Below are 19383 nucleotides of genomic sequence, written 5' to 3'. Positions count from 1 at the left end.
TTCACACATTCCAGGAGTCCCTGGGAGAAGAGATATTGTTAGTGCACACATGCAACTACACACACACACACACACACACACACACACACACACAACAGAAAAAAAAGGTAGGGACAGTGCTGAGGAGAGTACCTCTGATGGCCTAATGTCATCAGTCTGCCATTTTGTGCTTCGTGTGTGTGTGTGTTTAGGCAAGGTATTTTAATCACAACCATATATAGTCCCCTGTGTGGTATTCTTCCTTAAATTATTAAAGAAGGCTTTATGGCCATTGAGCTGGTTGAGGGCAGTTATTCATGAATGAGACGTCTCTATTCATGAGTCCATCCCACCTCCCTCTACACACACACACACACACACACACACATATATATATATGCACCACCCCTCCCATCCCCCAATCCATCTGTTTTGGTGGAGTCTATCCATTAATCCATTAATAAATACTCTATCCCTTCATTTCCTTTTCCAGTGGTCTTGGATTATTTATTTACCCATCTATCCTTGGTGTGGCAAGCAGAAGGGTTGCCAGATACAGTGCAGATGCAAACAAACAAAAAAAAAAACAACAACATTGTACACCATACAGTTCAATCTAGGACCAGTCAGCCAGTTCACATTTCAACACAATGCAGTCAAGAGCAGCTTATCAGTGCAAAATGTGAACTTCTCAACCAGAGAAAAGATGCAGAACATTGCTCTTTGGTGATCCATTAAGGAATCTTGGGGAGTCACAGAAAACAGATATGTGTCACCATCTGCCAATACAGAAAATGAGAGATGGCGTGCATTAGGACAGATAGCTAGATAGACAGCCAGCCAGCCAGCCAGACAGGCAGATAGATAGATAATTGTTTTGGTACAGTATGGTAGCTCAGTTCTGGTGCAAAAAGAAAGAGAGAAAAATATGCAGCACCATAAACTATTACAAAAACAACACACAGAAAAGAAACATGAATGTGAGAATACGTATGTGTACTGAATATGTATATGTACAGTTCAGCTCCCCGGCATATTAAGTAGCCCAACAGGCAGAGAGTACAATGATGGATGTACCTTTGCAAACCAGTCCAGTCTGAGTGCAGTCCAGTGCATACAGTACACACAGGTCAGTATACGGGATGTTGTAGCAAGGTGGGCTAGCCCCCCAGTGGTAACTGGTTCAAAAATGGAGCTCTCTCGGCCTCCATTCAGGACTCTTTTTATACCTGTACTGATTCAGTGTTGGTCCCAGGTGTACTGTGGGCTCCTTCTTACATAGCAATCAGTTTACCAGCTAAGAAGCAACAAGCAACAAATCATCTTCAATGGAAGTCAGCGTCGTGAAGCTACGAGCGTACGCCTGACACACGACGTGGCATAACAGGCATGACAGGCTACAAACAACGTTACTGAAGGAAAAGTCGAAGAGCCTTAGTTAAAAAAAGGTTAAACTTTTAAACCATTCTCGGCTCACCTCAATTTAAGCAAGGTGCAACGTTGACTATGTCAGATTGTAGCCTTCAATAATAAACTGTTCAATTATAACACAAGTTTAAATTTACATGGTTTGTACACAGGGTCCAGCAGCAATATCCCTTGAATGACTGTTGGCAAATTGTATCATAACCACACATTTTGGTCTTCAGCTTAACAGATTGGAAGACAAATTTGTGTGCTGGTCTTGCAAGTTCCCCGGTCGAGTACTAATCTGTTACCTTATGATGCAAGAATGCACCTTATTATAAAAGTGCAACTAATGATGGCAGTAATTTGAGTGTGAAATCTGTGAAGCGGGCCATGCACCGTGCAGGTGTGCAGCGCATGAGCTCTTTATCAATCACAAGCCTGGAACTACATGCTGGTGGACAATAGTCTGTGTGTGTAAAAGGAGCGGTTTTAAAAAAAAAAAACTTAAGCTGGTGTTGTTGTTGATTTTAGCGTTCCAAAACCCAAGACTGCTAGCTTGGTATGCTACATCTGTTCTCATAAAACAAGTTTGCTTCATCTTGAAACTCACTTGCCTCATTCTTCCACATTTGGCTGCTGTGGTGAAGGCGTAATTATAGCTCTTTTTTTGACAAGTCATTTCTACCGGCAAGGTCCTGCCAGACAGTAACCTTTAAGATTTCAAAAGTGTTCATGATTTGAAATTGATGGATTGGAAGCTATTATCTTAAGCACACCAGGAAAAGAAAGTATGAAAAAGGAATTTTGCGGGGCATGTAAAGCTTCAGGACTGTAACGTAAACTCCATGCAATGTTTTCTGCAAGAGAGATGCGTCTCTAATTCCAGTTTTCTACATTTTCTCTGGCTCCATCCGTGCTGTCGGCGTCTTTTCGGTACTCAGCAGCATTTATAATTTCTAAATGTCATTTGGATGACGGTTTATGGGAGCAGGAAGGAAGTCATGAGTGGTCTCATGTCTGTCTCTGGGGGTGGGGGTCGGTGGGGGGCACAGGGACGGGACATGTACAGGCTAAGGCAGTAGAGTCGTCTTCATGGCCTCTTTGAGACGCAAAGATTTGATTACAGATGCAGGCCAGAGACAGAGAACAGACAAATGTAGACAAATAATCTGCCATGTGTTTCTCTCTCGCTCTCTCTCTCTCTTACACACACACACACACACACACACGCACAATAAGTGTGAGCACTGTAGCCCTGATAAAAAAAAATTGTAAAAAAATGGAGGAAGCCTTACGACCTCAGCAGTGCCTGGGGATTCACTAAAAGGTCAGGATATGATAAGAGGAAGAAGAGCCATTTTCCTCCCCCAGAAGCCCAAATTCAATCTTTCTCTATAAGGCACCGTCTCTGCAACCGAGGGTTTGCTCACTCTAAATCTGAAAGCTGTCGGCAGCTTCAAAATTGTCCTTCGGGCTGGGTTAAAGGACTAGTGTGTAGGATTTAGTCGCATCTGGTGGTGAGGTTGCAGATTGCAACCAACTGAGTACCCCTATACACTCACCCCTCCCTCTCCAAGTGTGTAGGAGTACCTACGGTGGCCTTCAGGTGCCAGTAGCTACTTCCAAACTCGTGTCATTGTCTACTACCGCATTGAGTAGACATAATATGTCAAGTAATGCGGTTCCTTAGATAGATTTAGAAATTGTATTTGTATTAATTTATTTCTCACAACACAAAATAGTTAGCCAGCACCAACAACCATTATTCTTTTTCTTTCTTCTAAGTCCTCTTCCAATAGGTGCATTTGCACCAGCACCACCAAATTCAAGTTGCTACTTCAACATTAAACGCGAAAGGCCTTCTCTAGAGCCAGTGTTTGGTTTGTTCGTTCTGGACTACTGTAGAAACATGGCGGTGCACTGTGGAACACATCATCATCGGCAGTCCCTCGGGGTCGAGTATTAATGTTCTCTTTCTGGGTCTTCAGGTGGGCGTAGAAGCCAGTCCTGAAGCTGCATATTGGGAGGACGCCTGCGTGTGACAGCTTTTTACGTGGAGTAGCTGATGCGCCTGCAGCCACCACACAGTCCTCTGTAAGGGATGGCCAGAGTCCAATGGCACGGAGAACCAAGACGATTGGGGACCACCCTTTGTTGCAGCCTTCATCCACCTTCACTGCCGTTGTGACCTGGAGACATCTTCCGCCAGTTCCCCTCATTGAAGTCTTTGTTGGATCGCACTTCGTCTCGAACCTCCCCCTTGACCTATCCGCCTTGGGTGACTCTACCAGGAGCCAAGCTCCGGACGGCATAGCTCTTGGACTCACTGGTACACGCAAGCTTCTCCACCATGACAAGGTGGTTATCCAAGAGACACACACACACACCATTAGGTGTATATATATTTTACCAGTGTGTTGGCGCTTACAGTGGAATGTGTGACCTAGCCTATTTTATTAGGAAAGTAGAGAGGTGAAAAAGAAAGCTATCAGTACCACGGACAGCGCTCTGACACACGGCAACGCCAACAGAGGGCTATCAAATCAACAAGTCAACTAATCAACCAACTATAGCTGGAAGTGTTACGTAACTATATCTGTTGTTGGGAAGGTATGTAGGTTGAAAGAAAAAAAAAACGAAAAAAACATCAGCAGGCGAGTTGCTAGACAACTAGGTTATAAACTACTGTAAATTTGTATAGCTGACTGGAGCTAACTTTAAGTTTATTTTTGACATCGATAAACTGTCTCTGCAGTCCGTTTAACTAGTTGCTTGTTGCTGTTGGCTTCACAGAACGGAGATACGTTCGCCAGCTGATCGCCATGACTGAAATGTCAGGAGAAATCATTGTTGCTGCGATGTAAATGTAACCAAGTATCTATTTGTCCCTCTTTAAATAGAATAAATCAAGATAAGACCACACTAAAAAATGCTGGGTTGTTATCTCAACCCAAACGCTGGGTTGAGGCTGCTTGACCATATTTTGGGTTATTTTAACTCCATCCTTGTCAGACTGAACCAATATTTGGTTTGGTTGAGAAACCCCAGCTTCTGGGTTAAATTAACAACCGATCTTGTTGGGTTCTTTTAACCCAACGTGTGTTCTGTCCAATAGTTAACCAGCACCTGGGTTGAAAACAACCCAATTGTTTTCAACCCAGCATTTTGAAGAGCAGATTTAAATTGTACTGTAACAGGACATTTATTCGAGGGTCTGGTAGTAGTATGCTACCTAAGTCCAAATAATTAACTAATGGACTGGAGCGATAGTATCCTCCCTCAAATAAATGTCACCGCTTTGTTTAAGTAAACGCACAAAAAATAATAATAAAATAAATTACCTTTTGCTGTAATTCGTATGTTATGACTTATAAATGAAAGAGAATGAATGACATGAACGAATGACAATATAACAAGCATGAATGAATGACATTAAGGAGATAGTTTAGCTATTACGAAAATTTAAAAAATCAAATTCTTATTCAATATTTTGTTTCTTTCAGTCTTAAATCAAAAGTGAAATGTTTACCGTTGTGAACCAATGAACAGTTAAACCTCCTAGAAAGGAATGTCTTTATCCTTGATTTAATACTCCTCGACCCATATGAAAACACTCCCAACAAACAGTTGAAACAAAACAATCATTGGTACCTCAACAAAAAAAAAAACATAATATGTATAACCGGTTATTTTCTTGCCCGGTGCGGGATTCGATACGGAGTGTACAGCTCCACAAGGCGACATCACTAACCGCTGGCTAAAGGGTGAGACTAACGCGTCTTATTGAGAGAGAGAGAGAGAGAGAGAGAGAGAGAGAGAGAGAGAGAGAGAGAGAGAGAGAGAGAGAGAGAGAGAGAGAGAGAGAGAGAGAGAGAGAGAGAGAGAGAGAGAGAGAGAGAGAGAGAGAGCGCTCGATGTCAAAGAAATATGTTCTCTGATAAAGTGACCCGAGAACAGGTGACGGTGGCCAACTCGTCTTCAGTGTCCAAGAAGAATGACGTTATCTACTCAGCTCCCATCCCATCCGTTAGCTAGCAGGAAAACATGGCAGAGAGCCGTGATTTGACAATAAGAAAGCCAAGTGTTGCCAGCGTCTAGCCTAAGTCTTCTCTCTTCTTCTTCTCTCATTTAGTCAAGTCTAATAATTTAGAACTCCCTATACGATGGGTAGAGTACATTAAGCATTTAGAATGTTAGCTAGCAATTAGCAATTAGCTTGCATATAGCAATTTGCCAGCGATTAGTCTTCCGACTTTGTAAAAAGAAGATTTACTCATACAAAAGAAAATAACCTCTTTTCACAAAACAAACACAGGTACAATACATGTGCTCACCTAGCAGGAAAACATGGCAGAAAGCGGTGATTTGACAATAAGAAAGGCTAGACGCTGGCAACACTTGGCTAAGTCGTCTCTCTTCTTCTTCTCTCATATAGTCAAGTTCCCCCCCCCCCCCATTCTCCCCAAATGCATCTGGCCGATTACCGCGAGCCGTCCCGGTCGCTGCTCCACCCCCTCTCTGCCGTGCAGCGCCTCCTCTGGCTAGTGCAGCGACCAGGACAAGAGTTCATTTAGTCAAGTGAATCCGCAAACTCTGTCGCTGTGAGAGCCCCACTCTGCAGCCGTAAAGCCGTGCTCACGGTCGGGACTCTTAAAGAGGCAGTGTACCTATTAACGCTGAATCAACTGACCAAGTAACTGCTGGGTTACATAAACTTTCAAAGACGCAACGATCAAAACATGCACTGATGTGTCATTACTGCAATCCTCTATTGCACACGGGTCATGTCGTGGTGTAAATCGTTTGTAAAGTAATGAAGTAATTTTTTTACTTTACAAGGTTGCTTTCCTAATCATGCAATAATTGGGGAGGGAAAATGGACCAATCAGAGTGTGTGCGTGCCATTATTTATGACTAACATTGTATCTAGCTTAGCTTGCTATCCTAACGTTAGCATGGGTGTTGACACACCACTGATGCTGATGCCAGCCCAACTGCTGCATTGCTGCTGGGAGGGGGGTCGTCGGCGGGGTGGCGACTGTTTATTAAAAACAAAAAAGCTAAAGGAATCTATTTCAGGGAACTTTGCTTCCTTCTCCTCCTATTCTTTTCACTCTTGTCTTTTCTTACTGCAGCTTTTATATTTGGTAGGCATGTTTGCTCATTTGGGTTGCAAGCGTGCTCAGCTACGTTCAGATTTTGCACCTATATCGTCTCGTCACATGACCATAGACTTGACATTAGACAACATACATATTACATTACCAATCATCACTGCATATCCGTATATGACAATTATACCAAAGAAAATAATAAATTATTAATTTAATTTGATAGGTTTTTTTAAATATTTTATTTATTGTTTTATTTATAGTTTATGTAGAATAAGCATATAATTTTGTCATCGATAAACTTTTTTGCAAAAAAAAAAGAAAAGAAAATCATGACAGAGATAGATTTGCCTTTTTGATGGCATATACAGCAAATGCCCCCCCCCTTTTTTTAACTGGAATTCTTCTTTGAACACGCGCATATTTCCGATTTGGCAATCTGAATCACTCACAAGGGCCCATTCTCCCTCCAACACAATGTTGGAGGGCTCGCTCTCTCTACGCCCCACCACCACCACCACACACCACACACCACACACCACAGACACACACACACACAAACCACAGGCCCAATGCAACCACACATCCTGCACCATTTATATTTACACCACTGGTACCAACATTATCACAGCAGCAACCATTACTACAGCAGCAAATACTACAACTATGAATATTAATGATGATATTAATAATAACAAACACAAGCAGAGATAAAAATTGTCTTCAGGCTCTGGTTTAGAGACAGCCATCAGCAGGTGGATCCGTTTCCTTGGTGGTCAAACCTGTCAAAGAGAACAAGTGACGTGAGGGAATGAAATGAAAGAGAGGAGGGATGTCTAGTGGCTTGGTGCATGGCTCGCATTGTTTACTCATCAAGCAGAGTGAGCTCGCTACCTCTCTCGGCCCATCACCACCCATCTCTATCTTTTAATCACCCCACTCTGTCCTCTTGCTCTCTCTGTGTCCCTGACCTGTCTTGTAGTAGACTATAGGGGGTTAGAGAATGTTCTAATTGCTGTGTATTGATGAGACTGCCACTGATGGTGCCACAGATTTATGTCATTAGTGCTACCTCCTACCTGGTCCATCAAGACAGGCAGACAGACATGGGTGTGCGCGCGCGCTGTGTGTAAAGTTCAAATGCTTTCCAGTGGGGATGCGGACCAGGTTGCCATGGGAACTGCCTCCATAAATGAATGAGGTGTTCAATAAGTTTCTCTTTTACTATGTATAAAGAGATATGACGAGCACGCGCATGTCTAACGGCTTGTCCTGAGGCGAATCAATCAACTCCAACCCTTTTATATGTCTTTATCCTCCATTCCTCACTGTCTTTGGTTCTCTCTCTCTTTCCAAATCGCAATCTCAGAAGTTATCAATCACAGTTAAGACTACAATCAAGCTGGTAAAGTCTCAAAATATATTTTTTTATTGATACGTGACAGAAACAAACACAACAGCAACATGGTTACACAATTACAACAGCATAAGATTCATTAAACAGATGCAAAATGTAGCTTTGGCAATATTTCATACCATGTAGCTGAAAAAAAGTCATACCCAGGAATAACATTTGAGGAGATTGAAATGTAAATAGAGGACCCATATTATTCCGATGTTTGTTGGTTACAGATTTGTCAGCTTGCTAGCCAAAAATGGGCCGATGGTTTGTGGTGGATGGCACTCAAATTCAGTTCAATGACAATTTTCAGTACAATACATCCATCCATTATCCAAGCCGCTTATCCTAATTAAGGTTGTGGAATGCTGGAACCTATCTCAACAGTCATTGGGTGGCAGGCAGGGAGACACCCTGGACAGGCCACCAGTCCATCACAGGGCAGACAAATTCCCACCTAGGGACAATTTAGTATGGCCGATTCACCTGACCTATGTACATGTCTTTGGGCCTGACTTATTATCATTAAATTTAAGAAAATTTTGACCTGAAATTTTCACGTGACACCTGAAAATGTACAATCAAGGATTTAATACCAGAGAGGCAAATTGTGAAATTTGCGAGGCTGCTAGGACGTGTGGGTTTTAGTAGCATGTAACTGAGTGTCATCAGCATGAAAATGGTAAAACAAATCATGATTTTGAATAACCTGGCCAAGAGGCAGCATGTATATAGAAAACAGAGGGGGCCAATACAATACCATACAATACAAAACAATACGATACAACTGCAGCATATATAGTAGAGCAATCGAGAGCATGAGAAGACATAATTTGGTAAATTAATGAGACATAATTTGGTAAATTAATGCAAATGACTGTTTGGATAGAATTGAATGAAAGAAGCCTGTTTGAAGTCATAGATAAAACATTGTGCTTAAGCTGTCTGTGCAGCCTGCCTCATTTCTGTATGGTAGTGATGGCGGAGTAATGAGGTATCTGGACACCAGATCTGGACCCGTAATAAAGAGGTCTCTTGTACAAACTGTAGGAACGCTGATTCGAGAGCAGTAAGGCCATCGTGGCGTGTTCATTTTCATGGGAACTGACCACTAACACAAAAACAGCAACTTTATTTTATTTTTTTTACATTTATTTATCTATTTTAGTTTAGATGGTGGGGGAAGATCCATCCCTTGCCATCAAACGAGGACAAAACCAACTTGGTCAGCGTGGCGCCTGTGTTTTGATCCGGCGATTTCCATGTTGGTATGCAACGGAATAAACTGCTACGCTACCTGGACGCCCCGGCTTTAAGTTGTTTTAAGCAGTAGACCTCAGTTTGGAATGACACTCTCAAACTTGCAAAACTCAACTTTCAAACATCACACATATATATGACCAAAAAAAAAGAGGATTGTTTTCACACAGCATGGATCTCATCGCACAAATTTACAGCCATTTGGTCCAGCTGGTTATGGACCTAGAAAAACCGTTGTCATACCCGGAGTAGAAATAGAGTCAGGTCCATATGAAACCCAGGTCACGAGCAAGTCGAGTGTTAAACTGAAGCCAATGCCAGAACACAGCCGATAACCGATGTTACTGTGACTCAGCAGTGTTTTCACTATCAAAATACAAAGACGGATGAATGGAGAGGATGCATCTTGTAGGATGAGCACAGTTCTCTGCTTCAGGAAAATTGGCAAGCTGAATCGATACTGATGGGTTCAGAGACAAATCCAAGACTAACACAGATTAGGACAGAGATGAGGCCAGGACTGGCACTTCTAACAAGAGATGTGGAGACTGGATCTATAAACGAGAATTGAGTTTACTACTTATCTGGCACACACATGCGCGCGCACGCACACACGCACGCACGCACGCACGCACAAACACACACACACACACACACACACACACACACACTGCAGAGAAAGAAGATGAAGTGATAATTTCATGCTGCCATTTGCTTACAGAATTTTCCCATAGTATTTAACTTCAACTTGAAACTTGTTCCAACAGCAAACTTGGCTGAGACTGGAGTTTACTGAAACGACTGAAATTTGTTAACTGCCCAGTTCCCCAACTTTCAAGTTAAGTTTTAATGCATTAAAACTTTTAAAAAAATCAAAATGATCGTTTGTGGTTTTTTGTTTGTTTGTTTGTTTTTGCAGCATGTGACCACATGCTAACCTTTCAGCATTCTTGGTTCAGATGGTGGATAAGTTCAGGGTTGCTGGCGGACAAACTGAGATGGAGCTTAACATTCGGATGCATCATCCACTAAAAAATGGAAAATCAAATGGAGCATTTGGGTCGTCATTCGGCTCCATACTCAGTGACACAGATGAAATCAAGCAATTCACATTAGGTGAGAGTGCAGATTTCTGTTTTTCTCTATATATTTGCTTCATCATTTAAATATTTTTGACGGATTTTACTATCTGTTTGCCTGCACTTGAGCGAATGAGGCGTCCATTAATGCTTCAGAATTTCTGCCATTTGAGTTCAAATCCTAACTCAGAGTAGAGACGAATAAAAAAAAAGTTTTCTTTGTCCCAGACATTGTGAAGGGTTGCGTATGTCGTCCAAATTCATGGTAACATATACACTGTATGTATCAGTTGGAAAGAGCCCCAGTTATATTTTTTTCTGAGAATTACTATAATATCTAGTTTATATATGTCTATGAGGGTTTCCTTTTCCTTTTAAACTCATATTTAAACTATATTTACAGGATGGCGTTTCGGTGGGGAGTGGGCGAGGGCATTTTGATCACTTACAATATGTATTTTTTTGCCACAGATACACTAGATGAGGTAATTAACAACTTCTAAAAAATATTGGCTACTGTGGTATAGAGCTGTTATTTGTTTCGCCTTGTGTTTTTAAACAACACAGGCTGTAGAGTTTGTGTATGTGAGCAAGCTGCCCAGCCACTAGCAAGAAAACGTGACACGTGGACACGACTGCAGTGTAATCAGTAAACTTGGGAGAAATAACCAGTCGTATTGCTAAGATTAATACTCATCCCACATCTTTTGGTACTAGAAAATCAAGCAGTTATGAATGACATAGTTGTAAAGTCACGGGAAGTTAAATATCATCTTAGGCCAACGGTAATGTTGATGGGAGCAAGTGCTGGTTGACAACACTGCTGTAATAGTGGCTCACTACTAGTCAGCAACGTAATCCATTAGTCAGTCTGTTTGACTTGCTGAGTGACAACCGATTGTTATGCATGTGGTTAGCCTGGCATGCGCTGAAATGATTATATCTATTAGAACAGTTAACATGGAGACCCATTTGGCCGTGTTGATAACAAAGCCTGTGTGCTATTCAGAGGCTCGGATTCATTCCCACATGGTAATAATGGATATGGTAATGTTAGGTGCAGCAAAATAGCTTTGTAGTTTCTGGTGACCATTCCACTGCTGTCAACAATCCATTATCTGCATACCGACTAAGGTCTGTCACCGGTCTGCTTAATGTCAATAGTCTCAAATGGCCCATGTCAAATCTTTTTGTAATACACATGTGAATAAATTAATCATTGTAAATCACATTTCGGTGGCCTTATGCATACGAAATAGGTAACGATTGCACAGAAAACGGCTTATGTTCTATTATAACAGGTGTCTGAAATTCAGATTTGACCAGAAATGTAAAGCGCTTTGAGTGGCTGTTGCAGCCAGAAAAGTGCTATATAAAAGGCAACTTGATTGACTGATTGATTGATTGATTGATTGATTGATTGATTAATTGATTGTGAGAAAAGGTGTGAAAAAATCATCTCACTTATGTTTTCAACTGTTACCGTAATACAAGGATTATATATACCTGTAAAAAAGGGGTCAAGTAATTTTTCCACCGCTATCTTATCATAAAGACATTACAATCCTGTGGGAATAGCTGTGGCCATGAAAATTCTCTGCAGTTACTGTAGCATATAGACTATACATACGTTCCAATGTCCACAACTCGTTTTTTTTCCTTCCATTTTCCACAGCTACCGTAACATACAGAATATATGATCCAGCAGAATCCACAGTGTGCCAACACAGGTCCTGCTTATGGCTGTGGTTTGTTTCAGGGTCCAGTTGAAGTCAGTTTTACCAAACACGGCACGACTTGTCCCCGCGGTTCATTACAGGTGAAACGGGACAGTTGAACGCTTTGCTAAACTCCTCATAGTTACTCATCGCTCCAATAACCCTGCAAGGCAACATTGAGGGTCAAGGTCAGGTGGCAAGGGTGCTATGTTTACATATATATATGTGTGTGTGTGTGTGTGTGTGTGTGTGTGTGTGTGTGTGTCTACCTGAATCTCGGTGGACTGTGGGCCCCACTCTGAATTTGTTCCCTGGCTGCCTCTGGTCTGTATGAGTTGCATCTTACCTGCAGAGCAAATTCCCACATCATGAACACAGGTAGATTCTTAGGATTTTTATCAAAAGGTTTGGAGAGCAACTGCCATCTAAAACACACAAGCAGATGACACAGTAGTACTGCTGCAATGCACGTCCTGATTTCAGCAAGTGAGAGATTTTCTCAGATCAACAACTGGATTCATTGACCTTGGACTAACCCGAACCTTTTTTTCTTTTGGATTTCTCCCCCCTTTTTTCTCCCCAATTGCATCCGACCATTTACTCCACTCTTCTGAGCTGTCCTGGTCATTGCTGCACCCCCTCCACCGATGCTGGGAGGGCTGCAGACTACCACATGCCTCCTCCGATACATGTGGCGTCACCAGCCGCTTCTTTTCACCTGACAGTGAGGAGTTTCGCCAGGGGGACGTAGTGCATGGGAGGATCACGCTATTCCCCCCAGTTCCCCCTCCCCCCCGAACAGGTGCCCCGACCGACCAGAGGAGGAGCTAGTGCACCAAACAGGACACATACCCACTTCCGGCTTCCCACCCGCAGACACGGCCAATTGTATCTGTAGGGGCGCCTGACCAAGCTGGAGGTAACACGGATATTCGAACAGGCGATCCCCGTGTTGGCAGGCAACGGAATAGACTGCTACACCACCCAGACGTCCCAATGTACCCTTTTTCCAACATTAATCTAATTGTACAAATGATATGACAACCCTGGGACATCCATGTCAGGTGCTCATCTGAGAACACCGATTCTCACTTGCAGAACTCAGAGGAACCTTGTTGCAATATTTATTGAATGAATTTAAATAGACAGATGGAGTGTAACAGGGAGAAAGAAGAGAAAGAGAGAGCGTACTGGTCAGCATGTGTTTTAGATTTGATTTCATTGAGCAAAAGACACACACATGGGTCAGAGAAAAAGACCAAACTGAACTGTGGTTGGCAACATTGTGCAATTAGTGCATAAAGTGCGATTAGCACCGTCTATTTTGGTTGGTGTTAATCTGTTGCTGGGTCAGTGACTAGAGAGGCAGGATCTAATCTGTAGTGCAGCACAGTGCATGTATACACTGTTCAATAAACAGGATGAGTAAAAACATATCAGCTAAGTGTTTTAAGAATCACCGAATATTTTAGAATGATTACAGATAATGACGTTATTTTAATTGCAAAAGATTGATTTATTGTGTGTGTGTATGTGTGTGTGTGTGTGTGTTTACATGTGCATAACTCAGGAAGAACAGCTGGTTGTTGTTCAGTCCAACTCCAGGCAGAAGAGGCTCCTCCACACCATTCCTGCTATTATCTACCCATCGCCTGTAAGCCTAAACACACACACACACACACACACACACACACACACACACACACACACACACACACACACACACACACACGCACACACACACACACACACGAACATACAAGGGAAATTGTTTCTCATCTGCACTCACATTAACGACTAACTGAAAAATTAGATGATACAAAATTTACAACTTCACTCATTTATGTTTTAGCAGCTGTGCAACAATCAGAAGAGAATGAAAGAGAGAGAGACACAGAGAGAGAGAGAGAGAGACACACACACACACACCACTCAAGCCCAGAAGCAGCACTGAATAAAGAACGGCGAGGAAACATTTCATACTCTGAAGGCTTCTCGTATTCCTCCATTGTCGGCGATGTTCTCTGCCAGAGTCCTCTTCCCCTTCACCTGCAAAACATTACATCCACACCTCATTTCTAAATGTACAACTCACTTTTTGTTCAAGGCAATCTGTTGTCAGTGCACTCAGGCAGAAGCCTTCACATTCACACTGTTGTGTAGATGATTGAGGGATTTCAACTATTCTGCTGTTGTGTTTTCCTAAAGCCTGTTTTACTGTTGCGGTTTCTTGTCTGTGTTTAGATGACAACTACTATGGTCTACCTTAACGTCCTCACCAATATTCTGTCACGTGTCAATTTGTTATTACAGTGCATCTATGTTATATATATAGTTATTCATATAAATATGTACCTTTATGTATGTTCAATTTAACTAGTTTGAGACAATGACAGGATACTTGACCACCACCTGAAAATGGTCAGTAGGACATGACTTGTTATGATGTTTTTCCTCTTTTGCGTTGTGCACCGGTTTCCATATTTCTAGTTTGCTGCACTGGACAAGCAAAATGGGCCATAGAGAAGGTACACATGCGTGAATGTGTTCATGCAGTATGATCATGTGATGCAAGAACATAAAAAATATGTATCCAAGGCATCCGGGTAGCGTAGCGGTCTATTCCGCTGCCTACCGACACAGGGATTGCTGGTTCGAATCCCCGTGTTACCTCCGGCTTGGTCGGGCGTCCTACAGACACAATTGGCCGTGTCTGTGGGTGGGAAGTCGGATGTGGGTATGAGTCCTGGTTGCTGCACTAGCGCCTCCTCTGGTCAGTCGGGGCACCTGTTCGGGGGTGAGGGGGAACTGGGGGGAATAGCATGAGCCTCCCATGTGCTACGTCTCTCTGGCAAAACTCCTCACTGTCAGGTGAAAAGAAGCGGCTGGCGACTCCACATCTATCAGAGCAGGCATGTGGTAGTCGGCAGCCCTCCCCTCATCGGCAGAGGGGGTGGAGCATCGACCGGGATGGCTCAGAGAATGGGTTAATTAGCCAAGTGCAACTGGGGGAGAAAAAGGGGAACCCCCCCCCAAAAAAAAGATATATCCAAATTCCTACAAAACCTACAACCATTCAATTTTCCTGTATTCTACCGTTGCAATTATTTTCAATAACCCTCCATCACTTTTGCTCAATCCTGCACTCTTTTCTAGATGTTGAGTCACTCACAGTCTTTTACCATTTTTTCAGGCACTGCTACTTATTTTTCCAAAGGGCATTACGCAGCATTATTTTTCAAGTTCACCTTGACGTGTTTCAGTTTGGTAGATTTAAAATGGCCACCATGGAATGGCATGGGATGTGACTGTGCTCTTATGCAAAAGAGCAATGCTAATTTCCACAGCAACATTGTCAAACTTTCCGTGACAGCCATCTTGCGAAGCAAACAAATTATGAACCAAGAAGTTTGAAAAAGTTCTCTGCGGTTCTTACATTGAGCCCTGCCTCTTTCCAGTGGTAGCTGTTGTACTGGTCGATCATACACTGGGTCTTCTCATTGAAGGCTGCTATTGATGAGTTGCTCCACCACTGGTCAAGGTTGCCATTTTTGTCATACTTGCGTCCTGCTCAGACATAGGCGATTATTACTAAATCCAGCCGAAAAGTATCTGAAATGTCTATAGTCACCATAAGTCTACTCTGAGTACATTGTTAACCTTTGTTACTTACCATTATTGTCGAAGCCATGGGTCAGTTCATGTCCAACGATAACCCCGATGGCACCATAACTCAAGGACCTGGAAACAGACGCCACATTAATAAAGCAGATCTGGTGTTTATTTTATTTAGATATGTCATTATGGTGCATGCACATTCACGCCTGAGTTTTTGGCTACATTTCAGTTCAATGGTGCAAAGCTTTTCAATGCTTTAAGCTATTCACGAGCTGTATTCTGAAGTGTTATTCACTGCAGGCAGACCGACAGACAGACAGACAGACAGACAGACAGACAGACAGACAGATAGATAGATAGATAGATAGATAGATAGATAGATAGATAGATAGATAGATAGATAGATAGATAGATAGATAGATAGATAGATAGATAGATAGATAGATAGACAGACAGACAGACAGACAGACAGACAGACAGATGGCATAGACAGACAGACAGACAGACAGGCAGACAGATAGATGTATTCCAAAGTAATTCACATGTATTTATACAAAGTGAGTGTTGCTTCTAAAGCAAACCTCAGTATAGGCTATAGGCTTTACATATTGATTTTGTTCTTCTTTCAGCTTGTTCCCTGTTTCTGTCTCAGGGGTCACCACAGCGGATTGTACAGTTTTCATCGGTACCCTGTGAGGGCACAGCACCATTGGCGGCCATTGTTAACCCGGGCCTCAGCCAATCCCGTATGAAACCTAGACTGATCCAGTATGGTCTTGCCAATCCGCATAATGATTTGGCAAAATTTTACGTCACATGCCCTTCCTGACACAACCACTAATTCTGTGGATGGGGGCACTGGTAAAGCGCTGGATGCCATCCCAGTATTCATGGACTTGCGCCCATGCCTGTCGTGATATATTGCTTTTTTGAAGTATTTTCTACAATATATTGTAGTGAATTCAGGGGGCAGCCGGGAATCAAACCCGGATAGCCCGGACCACGGGCGACTGCACTAACCAGTCAACTAAAGGGTCCAACCCGTTAGTCAAGGGCTAGCAAGTCTAGGCATCCATGGTCGTTACACTACCCTCCTCCTTCGGGAAGTGCGTCCCCACGCTTCAGCATATCAGTTCCCTCACGCCTCGGGGCACACACGCTTGCGATGGCCTCATGGTCTCACCATCCCACTCTGACACCAATGTAGCAAATTCAAGGAGGCAAGCTAGCCAGCCACCGCCGTAGCTGGGAATCGAATTTGGGTAGCCCAGACCATGGATGACTGCGCTAACCAGTCAACTAAAGCAGCGTTTCCCAACCCAGTTCAAGGAACACCTATCCCGCAGATTTTCATTGTAACCCTGCATAGGTAGCCCTGCTTGTACTTACTCAACCAATCATCTCACAGCATTTAATTATGCAAGGTGTGCAACATCTGACATAATTCATTGCTGATTGGTTGAATAACTACAAACAGGTATCTATTCAGGGTTGCAAAGAAAATCTGCAGGATAGGTGTTCCTTGAGGACTGGGTTGGGAAACATTGAACTAAAGGGTTGGACGACTGGTAAGAAAAGTTGTTATCCAGGTTTGATTCCCAGACTGGGCAGATTCCCGACTGCCCCCTGAATTCGCTACAATATTAAGCTCTTTAAGGACTGGCTGCATTTGTGCAAAAAAAAGCAAGGCAAAAATTGTGATTTTTTTTTGGTTCTCAAAACGGATACGTATCGTTGAGGAAAGAAATCTTAAATATTATATTATTACATGGTTTCAGACCGCTCCTTTGCTAACAACTAATTCAAGGGGAAATACGTTGTCGGTTTCCCAGTTCCCCTCATCACACCAGTGGACTCTCACCTTGGATATTCTCTTCCCCAAAAGAATGGCTTCTGGAGCTCTCCGGCAGGGAATCCTAATGAGAAACCAGTCAAAATGTTAACACCTTCTATTTCCTCACACCATTGCAAATGCTTAGTAGTATACGTAAAATGTGGTGAATTAACACCAGGAAAGGGTGCTTCCATGGTCTATCATGTAGCATACTAATTTGATTGGTCGAGGAACTGTAGAAGGCGTTGACCGTCGTTGGATTCGTGAACCACCTGGGAGTTGGACAAACAGACAGAGCATAGTGTAATTCCTGAAGCAGTGATGCAGGACGTGAACCCGAGCTGGTACAGCTACTCACTCTGTACGAGGGACGCTCTTTCTGAGCCAGGCGATGTCCGACTGGGCGATGAACTGCAAAGTCTGCATTACATTTCCGTAGTAGTCCTTCTCAGTAAATGCTAACTAAAAGACACACACACACACGATGTGAAATAAAACAAAAATTCAGTTAGTAATCCATATTCACCCATGCCTATAAATGAATATATTACAACAGTGTTATATCCACCTGTTTTATATCTTCATTGAGGTGGGTGTCATTGAGGATAAACTCGGGGTAGCCAACTTTGGCCAACACAGCATGTGCCTGGAGAGAGATGGAGAACACACAGTGAAGAGAGCACAGGCAGGCTTTATTTACCTTTACCAGCATTTGACAGACATCCTGATCCGGCACAGTGGTTTTGGACCCACAAGTGGGTCACAGCAGGGGACCAGGCAGAACCATCACATGGGCTGTGCGAAGTGTGCGACCGGACAGGGCCTCACGCCCCTATGGCCTCGTGCCTGGCCTGCAATCCTGCAGTTTTTTTTTTATATGATTTTTTTTAATAACTATTCTTGACCCAACATGCTTCTAAAATGAAATTCCCGTGCGTCAGTTCCATTATGTATAGTCAAGGTCACATGAAAAAAATCTAACAAATTCAGGTTTTTTTTCCCATTTTCGATACTGCGCCGTTATGTAGTGTGTGCTTCATCTCGCTGCTCATTGCGAGAAAGGAGAAAGGGAATCAATGTTGGTTGCAGGAAAACCAATTTTGTAAACATGAGTTGGGTGCTGAGAAAAGGAAAAAACTAAAAAGAAAGAAGCACTTCATAAGTCACTGCTGCGAGGATCGTCGGATAAATTTGTCAACACTTCCAGAGATGTGGTGGCTGAGCAGGTGTCCAAACCTAGTGGGTGCATGTGGCTGTCACCGTAGGCTACGTGTAATGACCGGTCTGAAAAATTACCTAAAAGCTCATGAAATGTAGGCTATAGACCTGAAATGTGGAATTGCAACATACCATCATACTTCAACATGCCAAAATAAGGTGACAGCCAAGCTGACTTGATGATGTAAAGCCAATAGTTTTACAGTTAATTTTCTTCCTTTGAAAGACTATAGTAGCAAAAAGTCATAGCTGACACTACATGCTACATCCAGGTAGCATGGCGGTCTATTCCATTGCCTACCAACATGGGGATCCCAGTTCGAATCCCCGTGTTACCTCCGGCTTGGTCGGGCATCCCTACAGACACAATTGTCCGTGTCTGCAGGTGGGAAGCCGGATGTGGGTGTGTGTCCTGGTCGCTGCACTAGCGCCTCCTCTGGTCGGTTTGGGCACCTGTTCGGGAGGGTGGGGGAATATCGTGAGCCTCCCACGCGCTACGTCCCCCTGGCAAAACTCTTCACTGTCAGGTGAAAAGAAGCGCCTGGCGACTCCACGTGTATCAGAGGAGGCATGTAGTCTGCAGCCCCCCCCCCCGGATCAGCAGAGGGGGTCGAGCAGCGACCGGAACGGCTCGAAAGAGTGGGGTAATTGGCCAAGTACAATTGAGGAGAAAAAGGGAGAAAAAAAAGAATTATAATAATATTGCATAGGTGGAAAAAATTTATCGCACCAAGATTACGCATACGGTAGCACTATA

The 19383-nt window shown here is 43.1% G+C and overlaps 1 protein-coding gene across 1 annotated transcript in view; it reads right to left on the bottom strand.

The window, feature by feature from the left end:
* Positions 1-11734: 11734 nt before the first annotated feature.
* The window catches only part of phex (phosphate regulating endopeptidase homolog, X-linked), a 23908-nt gene continuing 16259 nt past the window's right edge, over positions 11735-19383 (bottom strand). Inside the window, exons 13-22 of the mRNA XM_056299642.1 lie at positions 17977-18054; positions 17767-17870; positions 17622-17680; positions 17436-17490; positions 15630-15697; positions 15393-15523; positions 13940-14005; positions 13512-13616; positions 12226-12302; positions 11735-12119 (exon numbers count right to left, since the gene is read on the bottom strand). Of these exons, the coding sequence (XP_056155617.1) occupies positions 12017-12119; positions 12226-12302; positions 13512-13616; positions 13940-14005; positions 15393-15523; positions 15630-15697; positions 17436-17490; positions 17622-17680; positions 17767-17870; positions 17977-18054 (846 nt within the window). The 3' untranslated portion in view covers positions 11735-12016. The remainder of the gene's footprint in view (positions 12120-12225; positions 12303-13511; positions 13617-13939; positions 14006-15392; positions 15524-15629; positions 15698-17435; positions 17491-17621; positions 17681-17766; positions 17871-17976; positions 18055-19383) is intronic.

The sequence above is a fragment of the Lampris incognitus genome, chromosome 19, assembly GCF_029633865.1.
Source record: "Lampris incognitus isolate fLamInc1 chromosome 19, fLamInc1.hap2, whole genome shotgun sequence".
NCBI lineage: Eukaryota > Metazoa > Chordata > Actinopteri > Lampriformes > Lampridae > Lampris > Lampris incognitus.
The sequence above is the reverse complement of the archived record's forward strand: the minus strand, read 5'-3'. Positions and strand labels throughout refer to the sequence as shown.